The following is a 23,379-nucleotide window of genomic DNA, read 5'->3' on the forward strand; positions in this document are numbered from 1 at the left end:
TAAAATTTAGAGATAATAGGGCAAGATGGCAGAGTAGAAGCACGTGAGCTCACCCCAGTTACAAAGACACCAAAATCACAACTAACTGCTGAACAACCATTGACAAAAAACAAAACAAAACAAAACACTGGAACCTACCAAAAAAGAGACACTACATCCAAAGACAAAGAAGAAGCCACAACAAGACAGTAAGAGGTGCACAATCACAATAAAATCAAATCCTATACCCACTGAGTGGGTGACCCACAAACTGGAAAATAATTATACCACAGAAATTCTCCCACATCAGGCTTCCCAGACTGGGAGATCTGGCAATGGTAGGAGGAGACCCCAGAGAATCTGGCTTTGAAGGCCAGCAGGGTTTGATCACAGGAATTCCACAGGACTGGGGGAAAGAGAAACTCCACTCTTGGAGGTTGCACACAAGGTCTAGTGTTCACCAGGATCCAGGAAAAAAAGCAGTGACCTCATTAGAGACTGGGGCCAGACGTATCTGCTAGGAGTGGAGGGCCTCCTGCAGAGGCAGGAGGCAGCTCTGGCTCACTGCAGGGACAAAGACACTGGCAACAGCACTTCTGGTGAGTACTCAATGGTGTGAGCCCTCCTGGAGGCCACCATTTCCTCCCCAAGACCTGACCCCACCAAACAGCCTGTAGGCTCCAGTGCTGGGATGCCTCAAGCCAAACTACAAACAGGGTGGGAACACAGCCCCACCCATCAGCAGACAGGCTGCTTAAAGTCTTCCTGAACACAGCTCTGCCCACCAGAGGGACAAGACCCAGCTCCACCCACCAGTGGGCAGGAACCAGTCCCTCCTGAAGCCTGCACTAGCCACGTAGACAGCCTCAACCACCAGAGGGCAGACAGCAGAAGCAAGAAGAACTACAATCCTATGGCCTGCAGGATAGAAACTGCAATCACAGAAAGTCAGACAAAATGAGATGCCAGAGGAATATGTCCCACATGAAGGAACAAGATAAAACCCCAGAAGAACAACCAAGTGAAGTGGACATAGGCAATCTACCTGAAAAAGAATTCAGAGTAATGATAGTGAAGATGATCCAAGATCTCGGAAAAAGAATAGAGGCACAGATTGGGAAGATACAAGAAATGTTTAACAAAGACCTAGAGAACTAAAGAACAAACACTGAGATGAACAGTACAATAACTGAAATGAAAAATACACTAGAAGGAATCAATAGCAGAGTAACTAAGGCAGAAGAACAAATAAGTGAGCTGGAAGACAGAATGGTGGAAATCACTGCTGTGGAACAGAATAAAGAAAAAAGAATGAAAAGAAACAAAGACAGTCTAAGAGACCTCTGGGACAACATTTTAAATGTACCAACATTCGGATTGTATGGGTCCCAGAAGGAGAAGAGAGAGAGAAAGGACCTGAGAAAATACTTGGAAGAGATAGCTGAAAACTTCCCTAACATGGGAAAGGAAACAGTTACCCAAGTCCAGGAAGAACAGAGTCCCAGGCAGGATAAACCCAAGGAGGAACACACCAAGACACATAGTAATCAAATTGACAAAAATTAAAGAGAAAGAAAAAATATTAAAAGCAACAAGGGAAAAGCAACAAATAACATAAAAGGGAACTCCCATAAGGTTAACCAGCTGATTTCTCAGCAGAAATTCTGCAGGCCAGAAGGGAGGGGCACAATATATTTAAAGTGATGAAAGGGAAGAACCTACAACCAAAAATACTCTACCCAGCAAGGCTCAGATTCTACAGAGAAATCAAAAGCTTTACAGATAAGCAAAAGCTAAGACAATTCAGCACCACCAGACCAGCTTTGCAACAAATGCTAAAGGAACTTCTCTAAGCAGAAAGTAAAAGGCCACTACTAGAATCAAGAAAATTAGGAATGGAAAAGCTCACTGGCAAAGGGAAACGTACAGTAAAGGCAGTAAAGGTAGGAAGTCATCTGCACACAAATATGATATCAAAACCAGTGATTGTGAGGAGAGCACAAATGCAGGATATTGGAAATGCATTGGAAATTAAAAGACTAGCAATTTGAAACAATTTTGTTTATATATAGACTGCTATATCAAAACCTCATGGTAACCACAAACTGAAAATCTACAATTAATACACACACAAAAAAGAAAACAGAATCTAAACATGACACTGAACTTAGTCATCAAATCACAAGAGAAGAGAACAAAAGAGGAAGGGAAGAAAAAAGACCTACAAAAACAAATCCAAAACAATTAAGAAAATGGCAAAAGGATATGGCAATAATTACCTTAAATGTAAATGTATTAAATGCTCCAACCAAATGACATATACTCGCTGAATGGATACAAAAACAAGACCCGTATATATGCTGTCTACAAGAAACTCACTTCAGATCTAGGGACATATACAGACTGAAAGTGAAGTAAGTCAGACAGAGAAAGACAAATATCATATGATATCGCTTATATGTGGAATCTAAAAAAATAATGTGATACAAATGAACTTACTTACAAAAAGAAACAGACTCACAGACTTAGAGAATGAACTTATGGTTACTGGGGGGGTGGGGGGGGAAGTGTGGGGGAGGGATAGATTGGGAGTTTGGGGTTGACATGTACACACTACTATATTTAAAATAGATAACCAACAAGGACCTACTGTATAGCACAGGGAACTCTGCTCAATATTCTGTAATAACCTAAATGGAAAAAGAATTTGAAAAAGAATAGATACATGTATATGTATAACTAAATCACTTTGTTGTACACCTCAAACTAACACAACACTGTTAATCAACTATGCTCCAATATAAAATTAAAATTAAAAAAAAATAAAATTTAGCCAATCTTTCATTGAGGGAAATGGTTTCATTGAAGAAAAGTCAATCGTTTACATTAGGGGTTGCAAACTTTTTCTGTAAAGGGCCACATAGTAAATATTTTAGGCATTTCAGGCAATACAGTCTCTGTTGCAACTACTCAACTCTGTTGGCTGTGGTATAAAGGTAGCCATAGATAATAAATGAACATGCATGGCTGTGCTCCAAGAAAACTTTGTTTACAAAACTAGGTGGTGGGCCAGATTTGGCCTACAGTCTATTACTTGCTGAGCCTTGTCCTGAACTGTAGTATCTCTAAGTGGGACTAGGTAGGTTGGGGAAGAAAAATAAAACTTAGATCAACAGATATTACTTAGAATATCTGCAGATAATCTGGTAACCATCACTAAAGATTAGGGAGTAAAACCCAACCAATCGGCATATTGTGCTAGGAGTGGGAACAGGATATACAAGAAGACTAGATGAAACTAGATTACGAGTTTTCCATCTGATGAAGAAGAAAGGTCAGTGACAAGCAGCACTAGAGTCAATAAAAGCCAGTGGGGTGTAGAGAACAAAGAGACTACTACTAACTGGACTGATCACAACAGCATTCACAGAGAAGGAGACCTCTGGCTGAACTTGTGAGACGGGTATGATTCAGGTGGGTGAAAACCAGGTGAAGAAACACAACATGAACAAAGGCATAGGCAAGTATGTGTAAGGTGTGTTCACAGAATAGTGAGTTGGCAGATTGGAGCAAAGTTGGAAAGGTGTTTATGGAGTATCACAGAAGATTTTACACATCAGTTTTAACAGTGTGAATACTTTTTGTAGAGTTAGTGGGAGGTATTGAGAATTTCTGAGCTTCTAGTACAATGTTCTCTACAAAGCAGGCAACTCAAAAGTATCCTCCTCCTTTAGAAAGACAGTGAGGCTGGCTGCATCTTACATATTCTGAATGTGATGTTACTAACAGATCGCATTTATTAAGCCATTATTATCTGCCTGATAATAACATACTAAGTGCTTTACTATCATATGTCATTTAATATTTATAAGAAAATCACTGAGGTGGTTATTTTTATCCCTATTTTACGGATTAGAAAACTGAGATGCAGAAGTTAACTTACCCAAATCCATCCAGCTTGGAAGAGGCAGAGTGTGGGTTTAAACCTAGGTCTGTCTGTAAGCTTTTAATCATTCCCCTAAATGGCTTCTCAGTGCATTTAAACATATCTTTGTGTTTTAAATAAAACATTTTTTTAAAACCTCATTTCTAAATTGTCTCTTTGTTTCTCCTACTCAAAAATCCCCAATACTATGATTACCTTTCTCATCTTCAGTCGTCCTGCTAAATATTTTTTCCAAAAGCAACAGATTCATAATTAAAGATTTAGAAATTTAAATTCTGTTCAAATTTCATGCAATCTGAGTTCACTAATTTAACATAAAATTGTGATTTTTTTAAATCAATGCCATATCTATCCATCTCTCTATATAATTATTTTTACATTATTTTTGTCTACATTTTAGGTGGGCCTTGCTTTATGGCACACAAACCATATATTTATCTCACATGACTTTTTGCTCAAGCATAACAGTGGAATACAATTTCAAATAAGTAAAAATGCTTATATATAAAACCTAGAGGGGAATAACGTGTTAACAACAGTTGCATTAAAGTTATGTGATTACAGGTGATCTGTTTCTTTTTCTCTTATCTAAATTAATTTAAATTGAATATATTAGTGTTATAATTCTAATTGTAATCATGTGAAAATGTTCTCTTAAATAAAAAAGATTATGAAACAACACATTGGGATCTACTCTACTAAGCAACAAATTAAAGAATTTCTTAATGCAAAAAGTGACTACATTCCATAAAGGTGGCATGATTCTTGGTTACATGTACTTAGAGCTATTAAGACTCATTAATTCACTGGGATCTAATATCAGGGTAGCTGGTATGGGCCTATCTTTGGTTTCTCTAAATTCAATCAATTTAAGAGAAATAAGAGTAGGGGCTTAGTGGATTAGTCACAACAGGCCATTAATCTCTGCACTCTCAATTGTAATCCAGCCTCTACTAAAGTGATTGGGGAAAAAAATCCCACAAAATACCCAAACACTCAAAAAAGCTCCAAAGCCAGCTCCCTAGAGACCGGCTTATGTAGGTCACAGTTTGCTTGTTTTTACTTAACATCAATACAGCACTTGTCATCTGTCCTATTTCTTGTTAGTTTTTCTTTTCACCTTTTGCTGAAATTCTCAGAACAGATATATTTAAAAAGGAACCACGTTGCAATCCCACAAATGGCCTAGCATTTAATTATCATTTTAAAAATCATTCTCTTAAGGGAATATGAAACATAAATCAAAAGTATCTTCTCATGTTGAAAACTTATTGAAAAAACATGCTTAAGGTTACCATGTGTGTAAATTAGTGCTTGAGGAAGCTGGCAAAACTAAATAATGAAAAGAGAGCAACCAGATTCTAGTAAAAATGAACAAGTGACAGTTTTAGAACATGTAAATATTATATATTTTCTCATAAATGGACTGGATCATAATACCTCATATCTTTATTGCTCTGGCCAATAAGCCAATATTTACTAATGTATCAAGCAAGAAAAACTATGAGCACATTCCTGAATCAGGACTTTGTTTATGCCATCATTGTGAAGGTTGAGTATTTACTGGGTCACATGAGACCATACACTGTATTAGAGGCCTTGGTAAGTCTAAACCCTAGTTATAAAATTAAAATATGTCATTAGTTTTTTTAATATTAAAGAAAACTGCGGGCCAGACTCAGTAAATTATCTCTGAAGATCATTTTTATGACAAAGACATGATGGTCTTCTTTCTTATAATCTCTAAAATATTCCCCAAACATCCCAGCTTCCCCTAGTGAATCAGATTCAACCAACCTTAACTGATTATGTGTTATGTGCAGGCATTGTGCTAAACACATTCACATGAACTGGCTCATTTAATTCTCATGTTTTAAATGATATTGCCAAATTCCTTCCTAATATTTCCCAACATGTCTTTTGTTCTTTTAGCTTCAGCTATAACAATACAAAACCCACCATTTATCAAGTGCATATGCCAAGCACTATGCTGCATTTTTAAATTTCAGTCTCCCTTAACTCCAAAGATAGATGTTATTCCTCCAGTTTTCAAAAGAGGACACTAAGGATTAGTTAGAGATTTTAAGTAACTTCTTAACGTCACACAACAAGTAACAGCAGAGTTGAGATAAAATTCTAAGACTTTAATATAAAGACCCGCCCGGCAAGGTTTTCAGTAAATGCTTTTATGGAGTAGTCAGTGATGGCCCCTGGACTCTTTCTCAGGGTCTTACTAGAGAGCTACAAGGTCAGCATTCCACAAATATAGTTTGGGTTAGTCTTTCATTATGCCTTATCCTTACACTTGCCCATCTCAAGAGTCACTTCCCACTTTTCTGCTCACTCACAACATCCAAAGTTCTTCCTGTAATTTAATCTTGCTGCCTTGACATTTCAAAAACTGGAAAAGTTTAGCATCAACAGTAAACTTTGATAATTTTCTTAAAAGTTTCATAACACTGTAAAATTTCCAAGTTGGAAAGGGACCTAGAAATTAACCAGTCCAATATCCCTGTTTAAAAGGAGAAAACTGGGATTCAGACCAGTAAAACTACATCCTTCACAACACAATACAGTGGCAAAACAAGTACTAACCACAACATGTTCTAACTTCCATCCCAGTAATCTTTTCTTCAAACCACCTGAGCCATTCTTCCCTATAATTTATGAAAATATGCTCTAGGAAGAATACTTAAGTAGGCTCAAATTTCTGAACTTAGAAAAGCTATTTGCTTGTCCTTAACCATGGTTTCCTGTCTCTGATCTGACTTATTAAGCAAAAATAACATCTTGAATGCCATGGCTATTTGGTTTTTGCTTAATACTTTCTGGGAGTGGACCACTATTGAAAGGATCTGTCAAAAAAAGAGACAACAGGCCCAAAATGGAGTCATCTGTGCTAAGGCCCATGTCACCAAACCAAGACTTAATACCTAACCTAACTGCAGTTTCAGTCTTTTTCAGGAATATAATCTTAACCAGTCACTCTGGAATTTCCTGGCCAGCACCAATGAGGTAATCTGCCAGGTAGATTCCTACTGTCCCCCAAAGGAAGGTGACCTTGTCTGAAACAATCAAGTCTTTGCTAGTAACTTTCCTGTCCCACCCTCTTCTGCCTATAAAATCTTCCAATTTGTACAGCTCTCTGGAGCTCCTTTCTATCTGCTAGATGGGATGCTGCTCAATGTATGAATTGTTGAATAAATACCAATAGTATCTTTAAAATGTACTCAGTTGAATTTGGGTATTTTTAAACAGATGTTTGAAAACTTAATAACTGTTCTACATACTTGTTTACTTCCTCCAGGAATTCAAGTGTATTGCTGGCGACTTATACACAGGTTATATATTACTTATGGATATAATATGGTAAAAACATAAAGAACTTCACACTGTTTTACCCAGTAATCACAATACTGAGATGATTGTAAAGAAATAATTCAATAGAAATAAATATCTATAGACAAAAACATATGCCCAAAATGGCAAATCTAGAAATAACATAGCTGCTCAAAAATAGGGAAAAAGAGAAATATAAATAATGCTATTTTAGATGAATAAAATATTATGAAACTATTACAAAGAAAATCATAAATGTTAAAGTGGCAAACACTAGAAAATTGTTCACTAGACCATTTTCCCTTTGTTCCTGGGCTTGGGCTAGTCTTGTGACTAGCCTGCAATTCTCAACCTCGTTTGCAATACGATGTTGCCATGTGATTGACCAGAAGTGAGGTACACAGTTTTCCTGTTAGGCCCATAAACACCTCTCCCATGATCATCCTCCTCACTCTTTTTCCAGCTGTTAATGTTGATGCACAGAACAACATTGGAAGCCATGTCTTGAAGATAGCAGAGACTATCACCCTTGAGACTCCCAAGTCACTACACAGACAGGATTCCTTCTCTTTTATCCCTTCCCCCTCACCAAGCCCCTATTCTCATACACACATACACACACACAAATTGACACCAATTAGACAATTAATGTGAACAGGAAGTAAGCTTCTACTATGTTATGTTACTGAGACTGTGGGGTTTACCAGTCACAAATTCCTGGATTTCCTAAACTAATACAACTAGGAAGCAACATGGGGGAATACTTAAGATATAATGTAAAAGATTTTTTTAAGTACAAAGCTTTAAGGGAAAAAAATTATAATTGCAAACTTTGGGAAATAAAAATTTAGTCTATGAAGAATCAGTTTGTTTTCCTAAATTTTCTTTGATACTATTCTTCTATTATATTTAGCATTAAAATTAACTCAATGACTTCTAGTGTCACTCATGTTTGTAACACTAAAACACTTGCATGTACAGTCCCTTGATTGTAAGGAGTATTGATCAAAGAGGAGCATTTCAATTGAACACACAATTAAACTAAACAGCAAATGCACAAATAAAACTGTCATTTTTAATTTGTTTGACACATTTTACCTTTAGATATGGAACATTATAAAACTTTACCTGGCTCAGTCAGGCTCTAATTTCAGCAGTTCTAAAAGCAAGAGGAACAAAAAAAAAAAACAAAAAAAAAAAAAAAAAAAAAAAAAAAAAGGCTGCACCAACTCACGCACTATTTTAATTGCATAGGACTCTCATTTAGCCACTACAACACAGAATTTCAAAGACACAAACTAAAAGGCCACAAAGAACATCTTCATAACAGTGGAAAAACAGGGATGGAACCTGTCAGAGATAACAAAAAATGATGACTTCACTACGTTATATTTCATTCTATAAGATGTGAGTGACTTAGAGCTGGTATCATTACTGTGTACTGCAAGACAGCTAGCCAGTGACATACTTCTATTTACACCCAGGCCATACAACAAACATTTATTATTCATAGATGCCTCACTTTCTAACTATCAGTATAATTTCCATATATCTACTGGAAGATTAACAGTAGGAGCCTTTTTTTCTATAACTTCTTCTTAATTTTTTCTAAAATTAACAAGCAAACAAACAACAAACCACCTAACTGACCATTTCCTCACAGTTATAAAGATCAACTAGGAGATTATAGGCAGAATGTACAGCCAAGAACAGCAAATACACTATGTTCTTTCAATTTCTAGGCTCTTGGAAATACCCGCCTCTGCCCCCCATGGTAAAAACTGTTGGGTGCCACAGTTCTGTTTCTAAAGACTGGGCAAGGGTGGGGGGGTAAAGTTTTCTGACAGAAGACTGAAAACACCTTAGAAAACAGTTTCCTGTATTGCTCTGCCTCAAGACTAAAGGGTGGGTAGCCTTTTCCCCTAAAGCACTCTAGTTCATTGCTAACTAAAGAACAGTGAGCTTTCTCAAGTGCTGCCTTCTCCCAAGCTGGAACCCAGTGAGAAAACAACCATATCCTTAGCAATTTCCTTTAATAGGAACAGAGATGGCATGAAAAAAGAACAACAATGCATCCATGGATCCTTAATCGCCCTAATTCAAGTCTCACAGGATGGTATCTCAGAACACAAAGGAGCAGAAATACATTTTAAACAATGGCAAAGTGTCCTGACTAACGCTGGTTTGTCAAATGCAGATAAGAGTTGAGTCTGAGAAGGAAATACAAAGCTATCCAATAAGTTGCTCCCTGGGAAAGTTCCAGTTCTGACTGCATGCAGTAGAAGCAAGAGGGCAGCTAACAGAGAAGTCTTCTTCATTTTCCCTCCCTCTTAACCTCCATACAAGATCTGAATCTTGTTTCCCAGTCTCCTGTGAAGGAAGGAAAGCCATCCTAAATCAATCCTTGTTATTCATTTATGTATCAACTCACTCATTCATTACTGAGTATCTACTAAAATGCCAGGCTCTAGTTTGAGCAATGGGAAAAAATTGTGTATCACTAAATATACATTCTACAAGAGCAAGGCTGTTTAGCTTACTATATTTTAACTTCTCTCTGGCCCAGTGCCTCACTGATAGGAGGCATTTATTAGCATTTGTGAAATTAATGAACCAACCCATTAAACCCCTTCAGAGTGGGAGAGAATCATTCCATAAACATGTACCCATATCTGTCCTTTTCAAGAATCCTGTGAGGTATTTATATTATTCCAAAATCATGGAGGAGGAATGGTCCCTACTCACTCAATAAGTGCTGCCATCAAAATTGTTTTCCTTAAAGGTGAAAGGTAACTTGTGTGTATGGCAGGAAGAGGGAGCAGCAGAAGAGGAATATGTTGACTCATATCCTTCAGTAAATATGTTTATTCCAACTGTGGCATTGTTGCCAAATGTGTTGTGAAGCCAGCAGGACTTGGCTCTGGTAAATTCACCTGAAAGTCACAGGCTTCATTTCCTACTGCCAGCCCCTTTGGCCTATGGGCATTAAGTATGGGACAAAGTTAAAGATTAATTCTCCATGTACTGTGACAAAGGTCCCACCTCTTCCGGATCAGGAGGGAAAGGCATTTGTAGACTGTCTCCTTCACAACCACTGAAGATCTTTCCACTTCCATCTTGATGGCACCTTAATGCAAATGAACTCAAACCCAAACACTGGCTACCCCATTACCAGTCCAATCTTGCTAATAAAAGCACTTATGGCTGTGTTATAAAGGCAATCCCAGACCATTCATTAGCATTCACAGCACCCACCCCACCCTTACATGCTATAAATCCTTTAAAGTTTTGTTTAAGATTACACAAGATGAAAACGGCAGAAAGTTGCAGAAAAGATTCAATTACCAAAGGGAATAAAATGATAGTTGCCATATTTCAAAATCTAGGATCAACCAATAGCATCCTGGCTCTTTTTCCTAGGGTAGAAATACAAACTAAGTAAGGAGGTAAATTCTGTAGTCTAAATCTGAGTTATCACAAAAGCTTCTGGGAAGCTACATGGAACTAGAGACGATACTGGAAAATAACTAGTGATCTGGGCCAAACGGAGCATAGCTGTACTAAAGCCAAAAGCTTTAACCCTGACTGGTCTGCTCCTAAAGAAGATAAAGGTATAAACTAGACCTATCCCCCTGAGCCTTAAAAGATGCCCTCCTTGCACAGAGAGGCACAAGGGTAATTTTTACTACTATCATATGTAAGGTATTACTGCTATTAGCATCATATTTCCTATATGCTATTCTATCTCGGCCTCATCCATTACACTCCACCCTCTAGTTGTTGCCATACTTACCTCTTCACAGTCCCCTGAATTCATCATGTCCTATCTGATTTCCCTGTCTTTACAAATGTTGTTTCCTATGATCATCCCTCCCCTATCACACTCCTAGTCAATCAGCAAAAATCTTCCAAGCCAACTCTTTAGCTTTCTTTAAGACTCACCCCAAACACCCTCTGACACTATTTACTCACTTTCTTCTAGCCCTTCCACCTCCAGAATGAGTCAGATGCCCCTTCTCTGTCCTATTCACACACTGCTGTATCTCTTTTCACTACAGTACTTATCACAGTCTGCTATAACTACTAATATTTTTAAAATCAGTGTCCTGCTGAAGGTTATGAATTCTTGGAGGGAAAGGTCAGTTGTCTTACTCATTCCTGTTGGATCCCCAGTACCTTAAATATAGAGCACCCTCAATAAATTTTGAATGATTAAGTAAACAAAGGCAGCCATCTCATTTTAGGTCGCTATACGTACTTTATATTAACTGGGCCATTGAAAGGGTGAAATGGGTATACAATTTAGTGGACCACGAGTATACTCTCCCAAGTGAACATGCAGTCTATTGGAAATAAGAGTTGTACAGAGTATAATAAGGTAAAGTTGATGTAAAATGCTTTGCAGTGCTTTAACCATTGGTTTCATGTCAAATAGCACATCTATTACTTGGCACACAATCTTCACAACACAAAAGAATGTATGGATGATTCATTTCTCTTAGCCTTTATCTAATGCTAAAGACATTATTATTATTATTCAAGTACAAAAATGGAGACATTTGCATTTGCTTATTATGAAAATACTAAATCTCAAAGATTAGGGTACAGGAGGTGCATAGGAGATAGGACAACTCTTTGATTTTTTCTTTATGTCTGTCCCTCAGAATGTCCTATAATGGCCTAATTAATCTATTAGGCCAGTATTTTTTCAAACAGGTTTTGTGAGCAAGAATAAAGATTGACAAGAAGTAGTTGGGTTTCTAAGTTATTGCTTATTGCAATAAAAGTATAAAAGTATCATTAAATTGCACACAAACCTGATTATGTCATTTTCTTTATCTCTACCTTTGCTCCTCATAACTAAAAGATACCGTCTAAAATTCTTACCTTAGCTTGCAAACCCCTTTAAATTGGCCCCAAGTTATTCTTCTAGCCTATATCCAGTCACTTAATCTAACTCATCTATTTTATATGCTCATTTTACCATACTTCTGATACTTTTGTGGGTTTTTTTCATCACTTCTTGTATAAGAACATACTATTCTTGCCTCATGGTATGTCTTTTTCTTTTTTCCTCTTCTTTTGAAATCTCATGTATCTTTCCAACCCTAGTTCAACTGTTTTCTCTTCCATAAACCCTACCCCTTCCCCAGTTGCATCTTCCAACTTCTAACAACAGAATTAACTGCTTTTTCTTTATAATTAAAAACATTTAAAATATAAAATAATTAAATATATAAATAATTTAAAATAATAATTAAAAATATAAAAAGCATTCTGAACACAACTCTATCACATAACATGTATACCATCTTATAAATACTAAGAACCAAGTGTTGTTTGTTAATTTTTGTAATTCCTATGCTTGGCACGCAGTTAGCTGGCAATACTGTTTTGTTGAACACAAAGAAATGACTGAAAAATTAATTGTAATTTACAAAAACAGGTCCAAAGTGTCAAAATAAGTATTGTTTTTGATGATAATGATTTTATGGGAACAGCTCCAATTCACTGAGAGACTACCACATGTCAAGCACTTTGACAGGATCTTACGTACATTTTCTCCAATCCTCATTTTACAGATTTTACAGAGACTCAGAGAATGTAAAGAACTTACCTAAGATCACACAGAGAGTGAATGCTAAAGGTAGTATTCACATTTCGACCTATTTTGGTTCCAAAGCCCACGCTTACTCTTATATGATATGTGTAATTTGGTCAGTGATTACTGTATTCCAGATACGATGCTAGGCATTTACAAATAGTGTTTTGCTCCTTACAATTATCCTGTAGGATCAACAATCTTGGGAAATAAGTACCATCTCCATTTTACAGTTGAGAAAGCTGAAGTCTCCCCAAAACTCAACTGCAATCTCAAACAGATTTGAGAGATTTGAGAGCAGTAGTTGGAGACATGCAATACAAATTTAAAATCTAAAGAAATGTTAGAATTTCAAACAAATTTTAACCAAGTTCAATCCACTGAATCCATGTAAAGATCCATAATAAGGAAAAATAAAAATCACCAAGAAATTAAATATATTAGGACACTCCATATTCTCTCAATTCAACAGCTCTCTAAGTGGGCTCCTCCCAACTTTCCAGTATCTCCTAAAGTGAATCTTTTTTTCCAATTGGGACAGTCTTCACTGTACATCTTACTCATTCCTATCCCTCTCCTTTTGATGATGTGGTCCCCTCCAACTCTTCTATCCAAACCTCTAACATCTACCTAATATCTTCCTTTTCCTTCATGTCTGGACTTCTCTCTTACATAGCATTTATGTACTCTATCAAACAATTAGGCATTATTTGTACTGTTGTATATCATGATAAATATTGTGCATTACAACTTTGCTTTCACAACTATATCTAAACCATTAAGTATTATTCGTATTATTTAATATCACTCTACATTATGTGTATGTATCTCAACTTTTATTTTAAAGCTATATCTTACGCATGGATCATTCCATAATATAGTAAAGACACAGATACTTTACATTTGTATAACACAAAGAACATTCAGGATCACTCTCTGATGTTTCCCTCAACAATTCTTTGAAATAGGCAAAGAAGGTATAACTTTTCATTTCACAGATGAGGAAACTGAGAGTCTAAGAGGCTAAGAGAATTGTCCAAAGTCACATAGGTAATTAAGGCAGAGTTTGATTGCAGGGTGGGTCTTCAAACTCCCATATTCTTTACACAATGGCCTGCTACTGTACACATTTATGGTACCTGGATGTGTTCCTGGCCTAAACCTCAGGCCCAAATATGTAATGCTTAATTAAGGTGAAAAGGTGGGATGTTAAGTATGACTGCCTAGGGTGGCAATCAAACCCCCCCCCCACCCAAGAAAATGTTTCTCAACATTGACAATTCTTCCCCCCTCCTCCCATAGTGTATTACTCAGGAAGCCTCTCGTCTCACTGCCAGGAGAGTCCCATCTATGATATCTGTCATCTACAGCATCTGTCAATGAAGAGTCTATGTGACATCACATGGGAAACTGGACTTAAAGAAACCGTATTGCCAATGAGATCATCAGATTCTTTATTGGGGTGGAGCTCTTTTTTATATTTAATGGAACTTTCTATTTCAAATCATATTGACAGCATATGCAGTTTGCCATTTTGGAAGCACCTGAAAGTTGAGTCTATATTGAGTTATAATTTACAAGAAGAAAGAAGAAAATTCTGTTGTTCCCCTGGGAATAAGCACTACTTTGTTCCCAGTGATTTATTTAATTTTCCAAGCCTCACCTCCATATTGGTTTCACAGGAATAAAGTGGGTTACACTCATGACTATGCCCCAAAGCCTAATGTTACCAGTCTCATTTATAAGAGAAAGAAAATTAAGAGACATTTCAAAGTTGTTAAGCCAAGACCCCACTGAAAGTAGGATTTGTACTCAATGTTATAAAATGCACTAGTTAATGATTTTTTTTTTTTTGCTTTTAAACAAGTTGTAAGGGAGGAAGGTAAAGGTTCTATTCTATTCCTCACAAACCCTGCAATGCCAGGTTTGTAGGAAAAATATATATTATTGCACACTTTCTCTGCCTGAGACACTGTGCTAAGTAAAAATCATTGACCATATTATCTAATTTAATCTATATAACAAAAGTGAGGTATGTACTATCATCCCATTTCTAAATGTAAACCATTAATGTGAAACCATTTTAATTTTCAGATTGGGAGAGAATGTATGAAACACTCATTTCTTACAGGTATTGCTGATCATAAGGCACTGGGGGCAAATGAGTAACAGTGTTAACTGTTTGAATGACAGTCATGTACAACTCAAACACCATCTTAATTCTAGCTCTAGGCTGCAATCACCCTAAACTTCCACTTCTAAACTCTCTAAGATTTACATCCATTTAACACAATTTACTCTTTCAATTGGAAACATCAAAATAAAAGAATACTTAATAAAAACATTTAAAAGAAATCTTGTACCATAGCATAAATGATACACTGAATTTTGACTTAGAACTGGGTGTGAATCCTCCAAGCTGAACCTCTGTGGCCTTTGGTTGCCTCATTTATAAAATCACCCTACAAATTCTGAGACTAGATGAGTTAGAATATGTGCAATATTGTGTAATACATGTGAAAGTACCACATAATTCTAATTACTATTGCTGTTATTATTATAAATAAACTAACAAGGAAGTAAAGGGAAGTAAAGTATAGGGAAGTAGGATGTGCAGTGTAAATTAAATCAGACAGCTCTCTTTGGACCAAGAAATTCTCTTCTGGTGCTGCTAAGTATTCATTCTCGCTGACATGTGCTGCTTTTGTAAGAAGGGAATGTGCTCTTGCTAGCACAGGGAAATATCATCCTGGTTTTCTTTCTCTCTCTCCCTCTCTCCCTCTCTCCCTCTCTCCCTCTCTCCCTCTCTCCCTCTCTCCCTCTCTCCCTCTCTCCCTCTCCCTCTCTCTCTCTCTCTCTCTCTCCCTCTCTCTCTCTCTCTCTCTCTCCCTCTCTCTCTCTCTCTCTCTCTCTCTCTCTCTCCCTCCCTCCCTCCCTCCCTGACTGTCATCTCCACAGATCTTGGCTGCCTTACATTTTCAGTAAAATTAAATATGAGTCGAACGTAGAGCCCCAAGAACTCCCAGATCATGGCATTCCCTCTTCAGACTAGCTGTGCTGTCCTTAAGCAGCCAAATTCTCTCAAATGGAAGGCACACATGCTACTTCCCCAGCAGCTAGCCAAGCCTGGCCAAGCTAGCTAGCAGACCCCTAGTCCCATTTACTCAGCTTCATCGCAATCAAATGATTAATGCAGAGCCATCAAACATACAAGCCCAGGTGTCTGTATTTTAAGCAATATAGCCACACAGACCCAGGGAGAAAACTCCTTGGGTGTACTTTCAATTTGGGGGGTGGGGTAGGATGAGGGTAGGAGCCTTTGGTTAACAAAACACTGTTACAAAGTTCCAGAGTGTTCCTGAAAGCCAACTGATATTCAGTCAATATACCTTCTATAGGCCAAATTTACTTCCAAAATTTTCCTTCTGCAGAATGTTTACACTGCAGACTTTTGCTGGCCTTTTCTAGTCTGGTATTCCTCAGTAATGAAACCAACCCTACGAATACATCAATCATAGATGCCTGGTAACTCACTAACAATTAGTACCCATTTACTAGGCAGGGCAATTGATCCCAAGAAGGTAGAGAGGTGCTTTTCTTTTTAAGATTTAGCTTCTATGAATACAGGCTTACATTCCTTTTGGTAAAGCTCATTCATGATTAAATTAAAACTGCAAATCATGCAAACAGAAATGATAGGCCCACTAACCACTCCCTGAGCCACAATTATTTAACCTTAGTGTATTGCATTCCTATACCTCTTAAGGCTGCCAGATGGAAAAACAAAGTCCCCCAAACTGTGGCAAATGTGAGTCATAACTATATTACTAATCAGAATTGTGACATACATGGACATCACTGAATGAGCAGTTCTTCTTATAGAGGGAGGAAGCCACCTTGGCTTTGGAGAAAGAATGGCCTTTTAAAGTTAAGTTTATGAATGTGTAAATATACAGTCCATAATGTTGCATCTCTGCCTAAATGTCTTCATAAAGTGTAAATTAATGCTGATCCTAACTAGGCATTTGGAACGCTAACCTAGTTTTCCATATTTAGCTAATAGCTAGCAATTTTGCTTATACTTTTATCTTCTCATTACATAGCAATGATGATTATTTAGTAAATACATGTGAAAGGCCACATCACAACTCTCCTGGGTTGGAAATAACTCTCTCCTAATGCTTCTATTTATACAATTTAGTTGCTGATACACCAAATCAAGTATAGCTGTGACAAGTATCCCACTAATGCCTCTTTTGGAGGCTAAGAACAGGCCCATGCTCAACTGGTTCCCCTTTGTGCTGGCCTGACCAAATGAAGAGTGGGGTTGGGGACAAAGGATGGGGAGGTCCAGAGCTTTAGTTAATGCTCACCTTTTGTAAATCTTAAAGGGACTCAGCTGGTTTGTCTGATTTGAAATTATTTATGATGCTGGAAAGAGGTAGGAAAAGACTATTTTATAACCAGTGAAATAACATGGAGAAAAGAGAGAGAGTTTGAAAGAGGCATGTAGAAGAGAAAGATGTAAAATGTGGCCTTGTGAGATGCCACCCAGTCTATCCCTGGACATATGACTGATATAAACCTTTACAAGTCACCTGGGAATTTTTCCTCCTAGATGTAGGATGGGTAAAGAGTAGAGGATTTGGAGTGACCCCAGGGCACTTTTTATTGGCTTCTAGGTACACAACATATCTCTAAAGTATTATAGAGGCAAATTTATTACTAGGGTGGCCAAGCCCCAAACAGAATGATTTCAAATAAAAGACCCCCCATTCCCACCCTGAATAATGGTATTTGGAACTGGGTCCAGGATAAGGGCAGACAAGGGTTTTTAATATCCAGAATCTGGTCTGGCTTATAGGGTGGGGATTAGCGGAGCTGAAGGGAGATGCAGGAAACATGTCCCTCCACCCCAGTGCTGCTCAAATATGCCTGCTCACAGGGGCAAGGTTCCTGATCTCCTCTTCTGCTGACTTCATGGGAAGTTGGCTGAGTCCCCAATTCTGCAGAGGGAATGCAGGCAGAGGGGAGTACTGCAAATGGGCCTTACCCTGGGTGCTTAAATGACAAGTGTGGAGGGAAATGGTGTGGACACTGTCAATGGGAGGAAGCACTGAATTGAACTGGGGAATACTGCTTATCCTGGGGCATTTTCTTACATCTCCACTCCACACCCCCAACTCCCTGCACCAACAAGAACACTGCTTAGAAATTAAAATCCTTCCCAACACACACACACACACACACACACACACACACACACACACACACACGTAGGCACAAGCTCTACTTCAGTCATCTCAATGCCCTTGCTTCCCACTAGCTCCTAAAACTACAGACTGGCACAAGTAGCCTGAGGTCAGTAAGTCTGAGCCAGTAAGTACATCCTTGCCACTGGGTATTAGGGAAGCTCATCATCTAAACTGGTATTTATGATATTATGTTGTTTTGGATAAGCTTTGCTTTTATTTGGGGTGGTCCTAATGTGTCTGGGGATGGCATGGAGTACCTCTACATCCCTCTGATCCCTGCTAGTACTCTCCAGTCCCCGCAACATCCTGCAGTCTCCTGAAAGTGCCTAGATACCAAGGCAGGGCTCTGCGTCCATTTTTTCAACCAGGAACCACCAGAGTTTGGAAACTTTGAAAGCCAGGGAAGGTGGTGGGGTTTGCCAAGGCTCAGATTTCCACGCCAGAGTTCTCAACCAGGAAAGCAGTTGAAAATCAACACCCATCTGCCTCTTCTTTCTCATCCCTCCACCCCTATTATGTTCCAGGACTCCATGCAGATGCTACCTCCAACACACACACACACACACACACAGGCACACACACACACACGCATGCAGACACACACACACCCCCTTGGGTTTAGAAGGTCTTCAATTCTGAAGGCAGCAAATCCGCAGAGCTGAAAGGGTCTCTGCCACCACCCCTCTCCCGTCCCACCCCGCGAGGCTACTTGATTGTCTACATACAATAAAATCTCATACATTCCGAAGACCACAACATAACCCGAACCCGCCTGTGACTCCAGCGCGTCCCATACCTGATATGCAGACGATGAAATTGGCTTGAAGAAGAAAAAGCACCTCCCAGACTATTTCCATCCTCTGATTCTCATTCCAAGTGCATCACTCGACGGGAAAACAGGGGGGAAAGGGGGAATCCCCACAGGGCACACACACACACACACACACACACACACACACACACACACACATGCACACACGCACACACTTCCTAGCGAGCGCACACTCACACTCCCACCCGACTGCCAGCCAGGGACCCCCAAGATCAATATCGCAGTTTGAACTGTTCCAGCAAATCTCCCCTCGGGCTTGACGGATGTGTGCCCCAGATGTGCTGACACATGTCCGATGCCTCGCTTCCCGGGAAGTCTCCCTGCTCGTCGGTCTCTACTCCTTGCACAAGCGGCAGAAACAGCACTAGCAGCGGCGGCGGCAGCCACCTGAAGCCACCAGCGCTGGGCTCTTCCTGCAAAAACGAGACCCCGATCCTCCTGGCGCCCCAAGAAGTCATAGACGATAGCCCCCCGCCGGGCCTTGCCGCGCAGTTCCGGGCCCCTGGCAGCTCGCAGCTTGCTGGCTAAGCCCAGGCAGTCCGCGACGAGTTGCCCTCGAAGTCCGCCCGCCTCACCGGGGCATGGTCAGAGGGTGGCTGCTCCGCTCCGGGGCCGTTCTCCTCCTGCTTCCGGGGGCCGGGGGGAGGAGCAGACACAGCATACAGAGAGACAGAAAGAGAGGCAGGGATTATTGCCCGAAACTGCTGGCCGCCAGCTGCCTCCGCCGACCCTCCCGGCTGCCCAAGTCCGCGCGCAGCCTGCAGCCTCGGAGCCCGGGTCGGGAGGCACGTCCAAGGCCCGGAACGGGAACCGTGGGGAGCCAGGTACCGGGAGCATCGGGAGCCTATGGGCTCCCGCGTCGCGTGCGCGCTTTCTGTTCCTCTGCTATTTTCCTGGGCTCCCCGGAACCTCCAGTTGCCTCGCTTCCATCGTCCGCGACTACCGCCGCGGCCGCCGCCGCCGCCGCGATTTTCCGCAATGCAACTGCAGGGGTCGTTATTTCCTCGCCTACGGATCCGGACGCCTCCCGATTCTGAGGGGAGGTGGAGGGCAGGTGGGGGAGGGGTGGAGGAGGAGGGAGCGGGGCTTGGCCAGGTGAGCGTCCTTGCTGCCGCCGGGAGTCCAAATGTCAACCCGGCCGCTAGGTGCCCGGGGTGGGGGGAGGCAGGGTGGGGAGGTGAGGCTTAACGCGGCCAAAAGGAGAAGGAGAGAGCTAGGCGTCGGAGCTTCGGGCCCCCGCGGTAGCCGCCTCGGCCCCAGCGCCGGGCTCCAGCTCCTCACTCCGCCCCGCCGGGCTTCTTTTGTCACCACCTAGGATTTGCGGAGTTTTTCTTCTTAAAAAGAACTTTGCGCCAGTCGGTTAGGCGCGGGAGACCCGGGCTGACTCATCTTGGGAGTGCTGTGCTGCGCTCTCCCTCTGCTGTGGAATACTGGGGGATTTTTTTCTTTGCATAATTCATTCCCTTCTCTTTCTCTCGTCCCTCTCCTGCCCCCTCCTCCTTCCCCCTTTCCGCTCCGGTGCCAGAACACTACTTACCCCAGAGTTCTCTTTGCAGGTTCCTAGACCAGGTCCTTCAAGGCCCTCACCTCCCCTCCTCCTGAAACTGGGGAAAAACCGTCTTTCCAAGTCAGGGTGCGGGCAGTGGTCACTGCTAACTACGCCTCTGCTTAGCTCCGGGAAGGTCCAGGACTATTGGAAACCCGGGCTTTAGGGGAACGGGCTTCCCTTCTTTTCTTTCGTTTATTCTGTTTTTCTTTCGGGAAGCTCAAGTGCTTGGAGGCTTTTGCTGGGCTCCAGAACACTCTGCCAGCAACATTCAGCAGCTTGCATAGATTTTCCCTCATTAAAGGCGCGCGCGCGCCAGCGCGCGCGCACACACACGCCCAGAGCTCGGCTCCTCAAGGCCCCAGGGGAAGGTGGGGGCGGCAGGAGCACCTGCCGCCACCCAGGCCGAGGTCGACGCCGGAGCCTTTCGCTGTTCCGCAGAAGGGGTCGCCGCAACCTGGAAAGGACTTGCTTCCGGTCAACACCTTGTAACGTAGGTGCAAGGGAATCGGAAGGAGACCCTGTGCTCAGGACTGTTCGCCTGAGAAGGCTGGCAGCGAGAGAAGAAAAGAAAAAATCGCAGATTTGTACTGTCTCTATGGCTGCAGTATTGGTCTTAGAAAGCCCAGACTTACCTCTTTGGGAGTGCTAAAGAAGAGGCGGATAGGGTGGGGGAAATCCCTGAAAAGATCTCGGATTTCTCGGCGCGCTTGTTCGGATTGCAAACTATGACGTTTGGAGATTTTGCACAAGCGCGGATGAACACACAAGAGACGCAAACACACATAACCCGCAGGGCTTTTTTTTTTTGCACTTTTTACCTTTTGGTGTTTAGAAAACATTTCGGTGTGAGGCGCGGTCTAATAACCGCATAAAGGGTGGATAAATGGAGAAGGAGAAGGGAAATGGGTACAGCAAAGTTAGTGATTCTTCCAGGCTGTGTGGCATCTGAGAGTGCGGGGTTGGAGCCAAAGTATTGCAGCGTTCCCAGGATTTTTTTTTTTTTAAATAGATCTTTATTGGAGTATAACTGCTTCACAGTACTGTGTTAGTTTCTGTCCGACTGCTCAGGAAGGAGTCCTGGCGGGTCTTTTTGCAGAGTGGCTGTTGGGTGCGGGGTTGGGGGTCGAGGGCATGAGCTTCCTGGGCTGGGCAGACTTTGGGAGCCACAGCTGCGTAGTTCTGCTGCCTTCAGGGATTCGAAAAAAGAAACACAGGCAGTCTTGCTTACTTTTTAAGACGGAGGTGTGACTGAGCGATCTGTTCTCTGAGATGAAGGCCAAGGAATCCAGGTGGTCAGCACATTAAAAATCGAGGCCTAAATGAAGGAAGTCCAGGTTTCTTATGCAGGGAGCTTCGAGGCTTAGCAAGAAATACTCTGAGACATCAGAATATTAAAAGAATCTGAGATAGTGAGAATTAACCATTTGGGGAAACATACTGGGGGGGGGGGGTGTCTCCGCGTCTTGAAAGTCCACTGCCCAAAAGGGATTTTGAAGGAGAGAGAAGAAAGCAGTTTGCTAAAGATGACAGATTCCACCCTAGGGAGCTTTTGAAACCATGGACAGTGACCTACCTTCTGCACTTGGGAGTGGAATTTCCTTGCCAGCAGGAGAGCTGTCCTTTGGAAACAGAAGCACAGTGCCTGGATTTTTTATACCAGGACTCATTTATTTACTAATGAATTATGTAAATATTAACTGAGTGCCGGATATGTGTCAAGCACTGTGGCAAGACGCTGGAGTTTTTAATCACTAAAAATCCATAATCCTTGTTTCAAGAAGCTTATAGACCATGTTTCCTTCTACATTTTGCCTTAAAGCCAATGCCAATAAATAATAATTAATTTTCTTCTTTTCAGCCTGTACATTCACCTCAGCCCTCTCAAAGAATATTTAATCTGTTCTCTGCCACTAAGTCTTTTCAATTAAAAAACAAACAGGGCTTCCCCGGTGGTGCAGTGGTTAAGAATCCACCTGCCAATGCAGGGGACACAGGTTCAGATCCCTGGTCCGGGAAGATACCACGTGCCGTGGAGCAACTAAGCCCATGCACCACAACTACTGAGCCTGAGCTCTAGAGCCCGCAAGCCACAACTACTGAGCCCATGTGCCACAACTACTGAAGCCTGCATGCCTGGAGCCCGTGCTCCGCAACAAAAGAAGCCACCACAATAAGAAGCCTGTGCACCCCAATGAAGAGCAGTCCCCACTCGCTGCAACTGGAGAAAAGCTTGTTGGGCAGCAACAAAGGCCCAATGCAGCCAAAAATAAAATTAAAAAATTTATTTAAAAAAAAAGAAAGAAACGGAAACATCAATTCATAAGACAGTATTTAAGTAGAAATATAACATGCATGTATCAATTGTTTGCTATGTGCCAGGTATTGCCAATGCCCTTCCATGAATAATCTTATTGAATCATCCATATGAGAGAAATATCATTATTACTTACATTTTACAGATGATAATACAGAGGCCCAGAGTAGTTATTTGTTCACGGTCTCACAGCTACTAATTGGTAGTGTAGAGATCAGGACCAAGCATTCCAAACTCAGAGGCCATGACACACTATCTTCCTTCACACTCTATAAAATGAAATGTATCATCTCAGGGAAGTAGAGCAGAGTCTATGACTAGAAATTAATCAAAGGCAGGATGAAATGCAATGGTAGATTATGCAGTTTAGAACTTAATTACTGTGGAACTGGGAGAAAAGATCACTGGAATTAAGAGTAATCAAAGGCATTTCTTTTCTTTTTTTATGGGGGGGGGCACATCACGTGGTTTGTGGGATCCTAGTTCCTAGTTCCCTGACCAGGGATTGAACCTGGGCTCTGGGCAATGAAAGTGCAGAGTCCCAACCACAGGACCACCAAGGA

At 40.9% G+C, this 23,379-nt stretch overlaps 1 protein-coding gene across 2 annotated transcripts in view; it reads right to left on the reverse strand.

Moving 5' to 3' along the window:
* CA10 (carbonic anhydrase 10) overlaps positions 1-19,956 on the reverse strand; it is a 599,631-nt gene extending 579,675 nt beyond the window's left edge. The window contains exon 1 of one of the 2 annotated variants that reach the window (XM_036837746.1): positions 18,918-19,956. In XM_036837746.1, coding sequence (XP_036693641.1) covers positions 18,918-18,978 — 61 coding nt within the window. In that variant the 5' untranslated portion in view covers positions 18,979-19,956. The remainder of the gene's footprint in view (positions 1-18,917) is intronic. The other variant, XM_036837745.1, reaches the window with a different exon arrangement.
* Between the last annotated feature and the right edge of the window lie 3,423 nt (positions 19,957-23,379).

The sequence above is a fragment of the Balaenoptera musculus genome, chromosome 20 (genome assembly GCF_009873245.2).
Source record: "Balaenoptera musculus isolate JJ_BM4_2016_0621 chromosome 20, mBalMus1.pri.v3, whole genome shotgun sequence".
Taxonomy (NCBI): domain Eukaryota; kingdom Metazoa; phylum Chordata; class Mammalia; order Artiodactyla; family Balaenopteridae; genus Balaenoptera; species Balaenoptera musculus.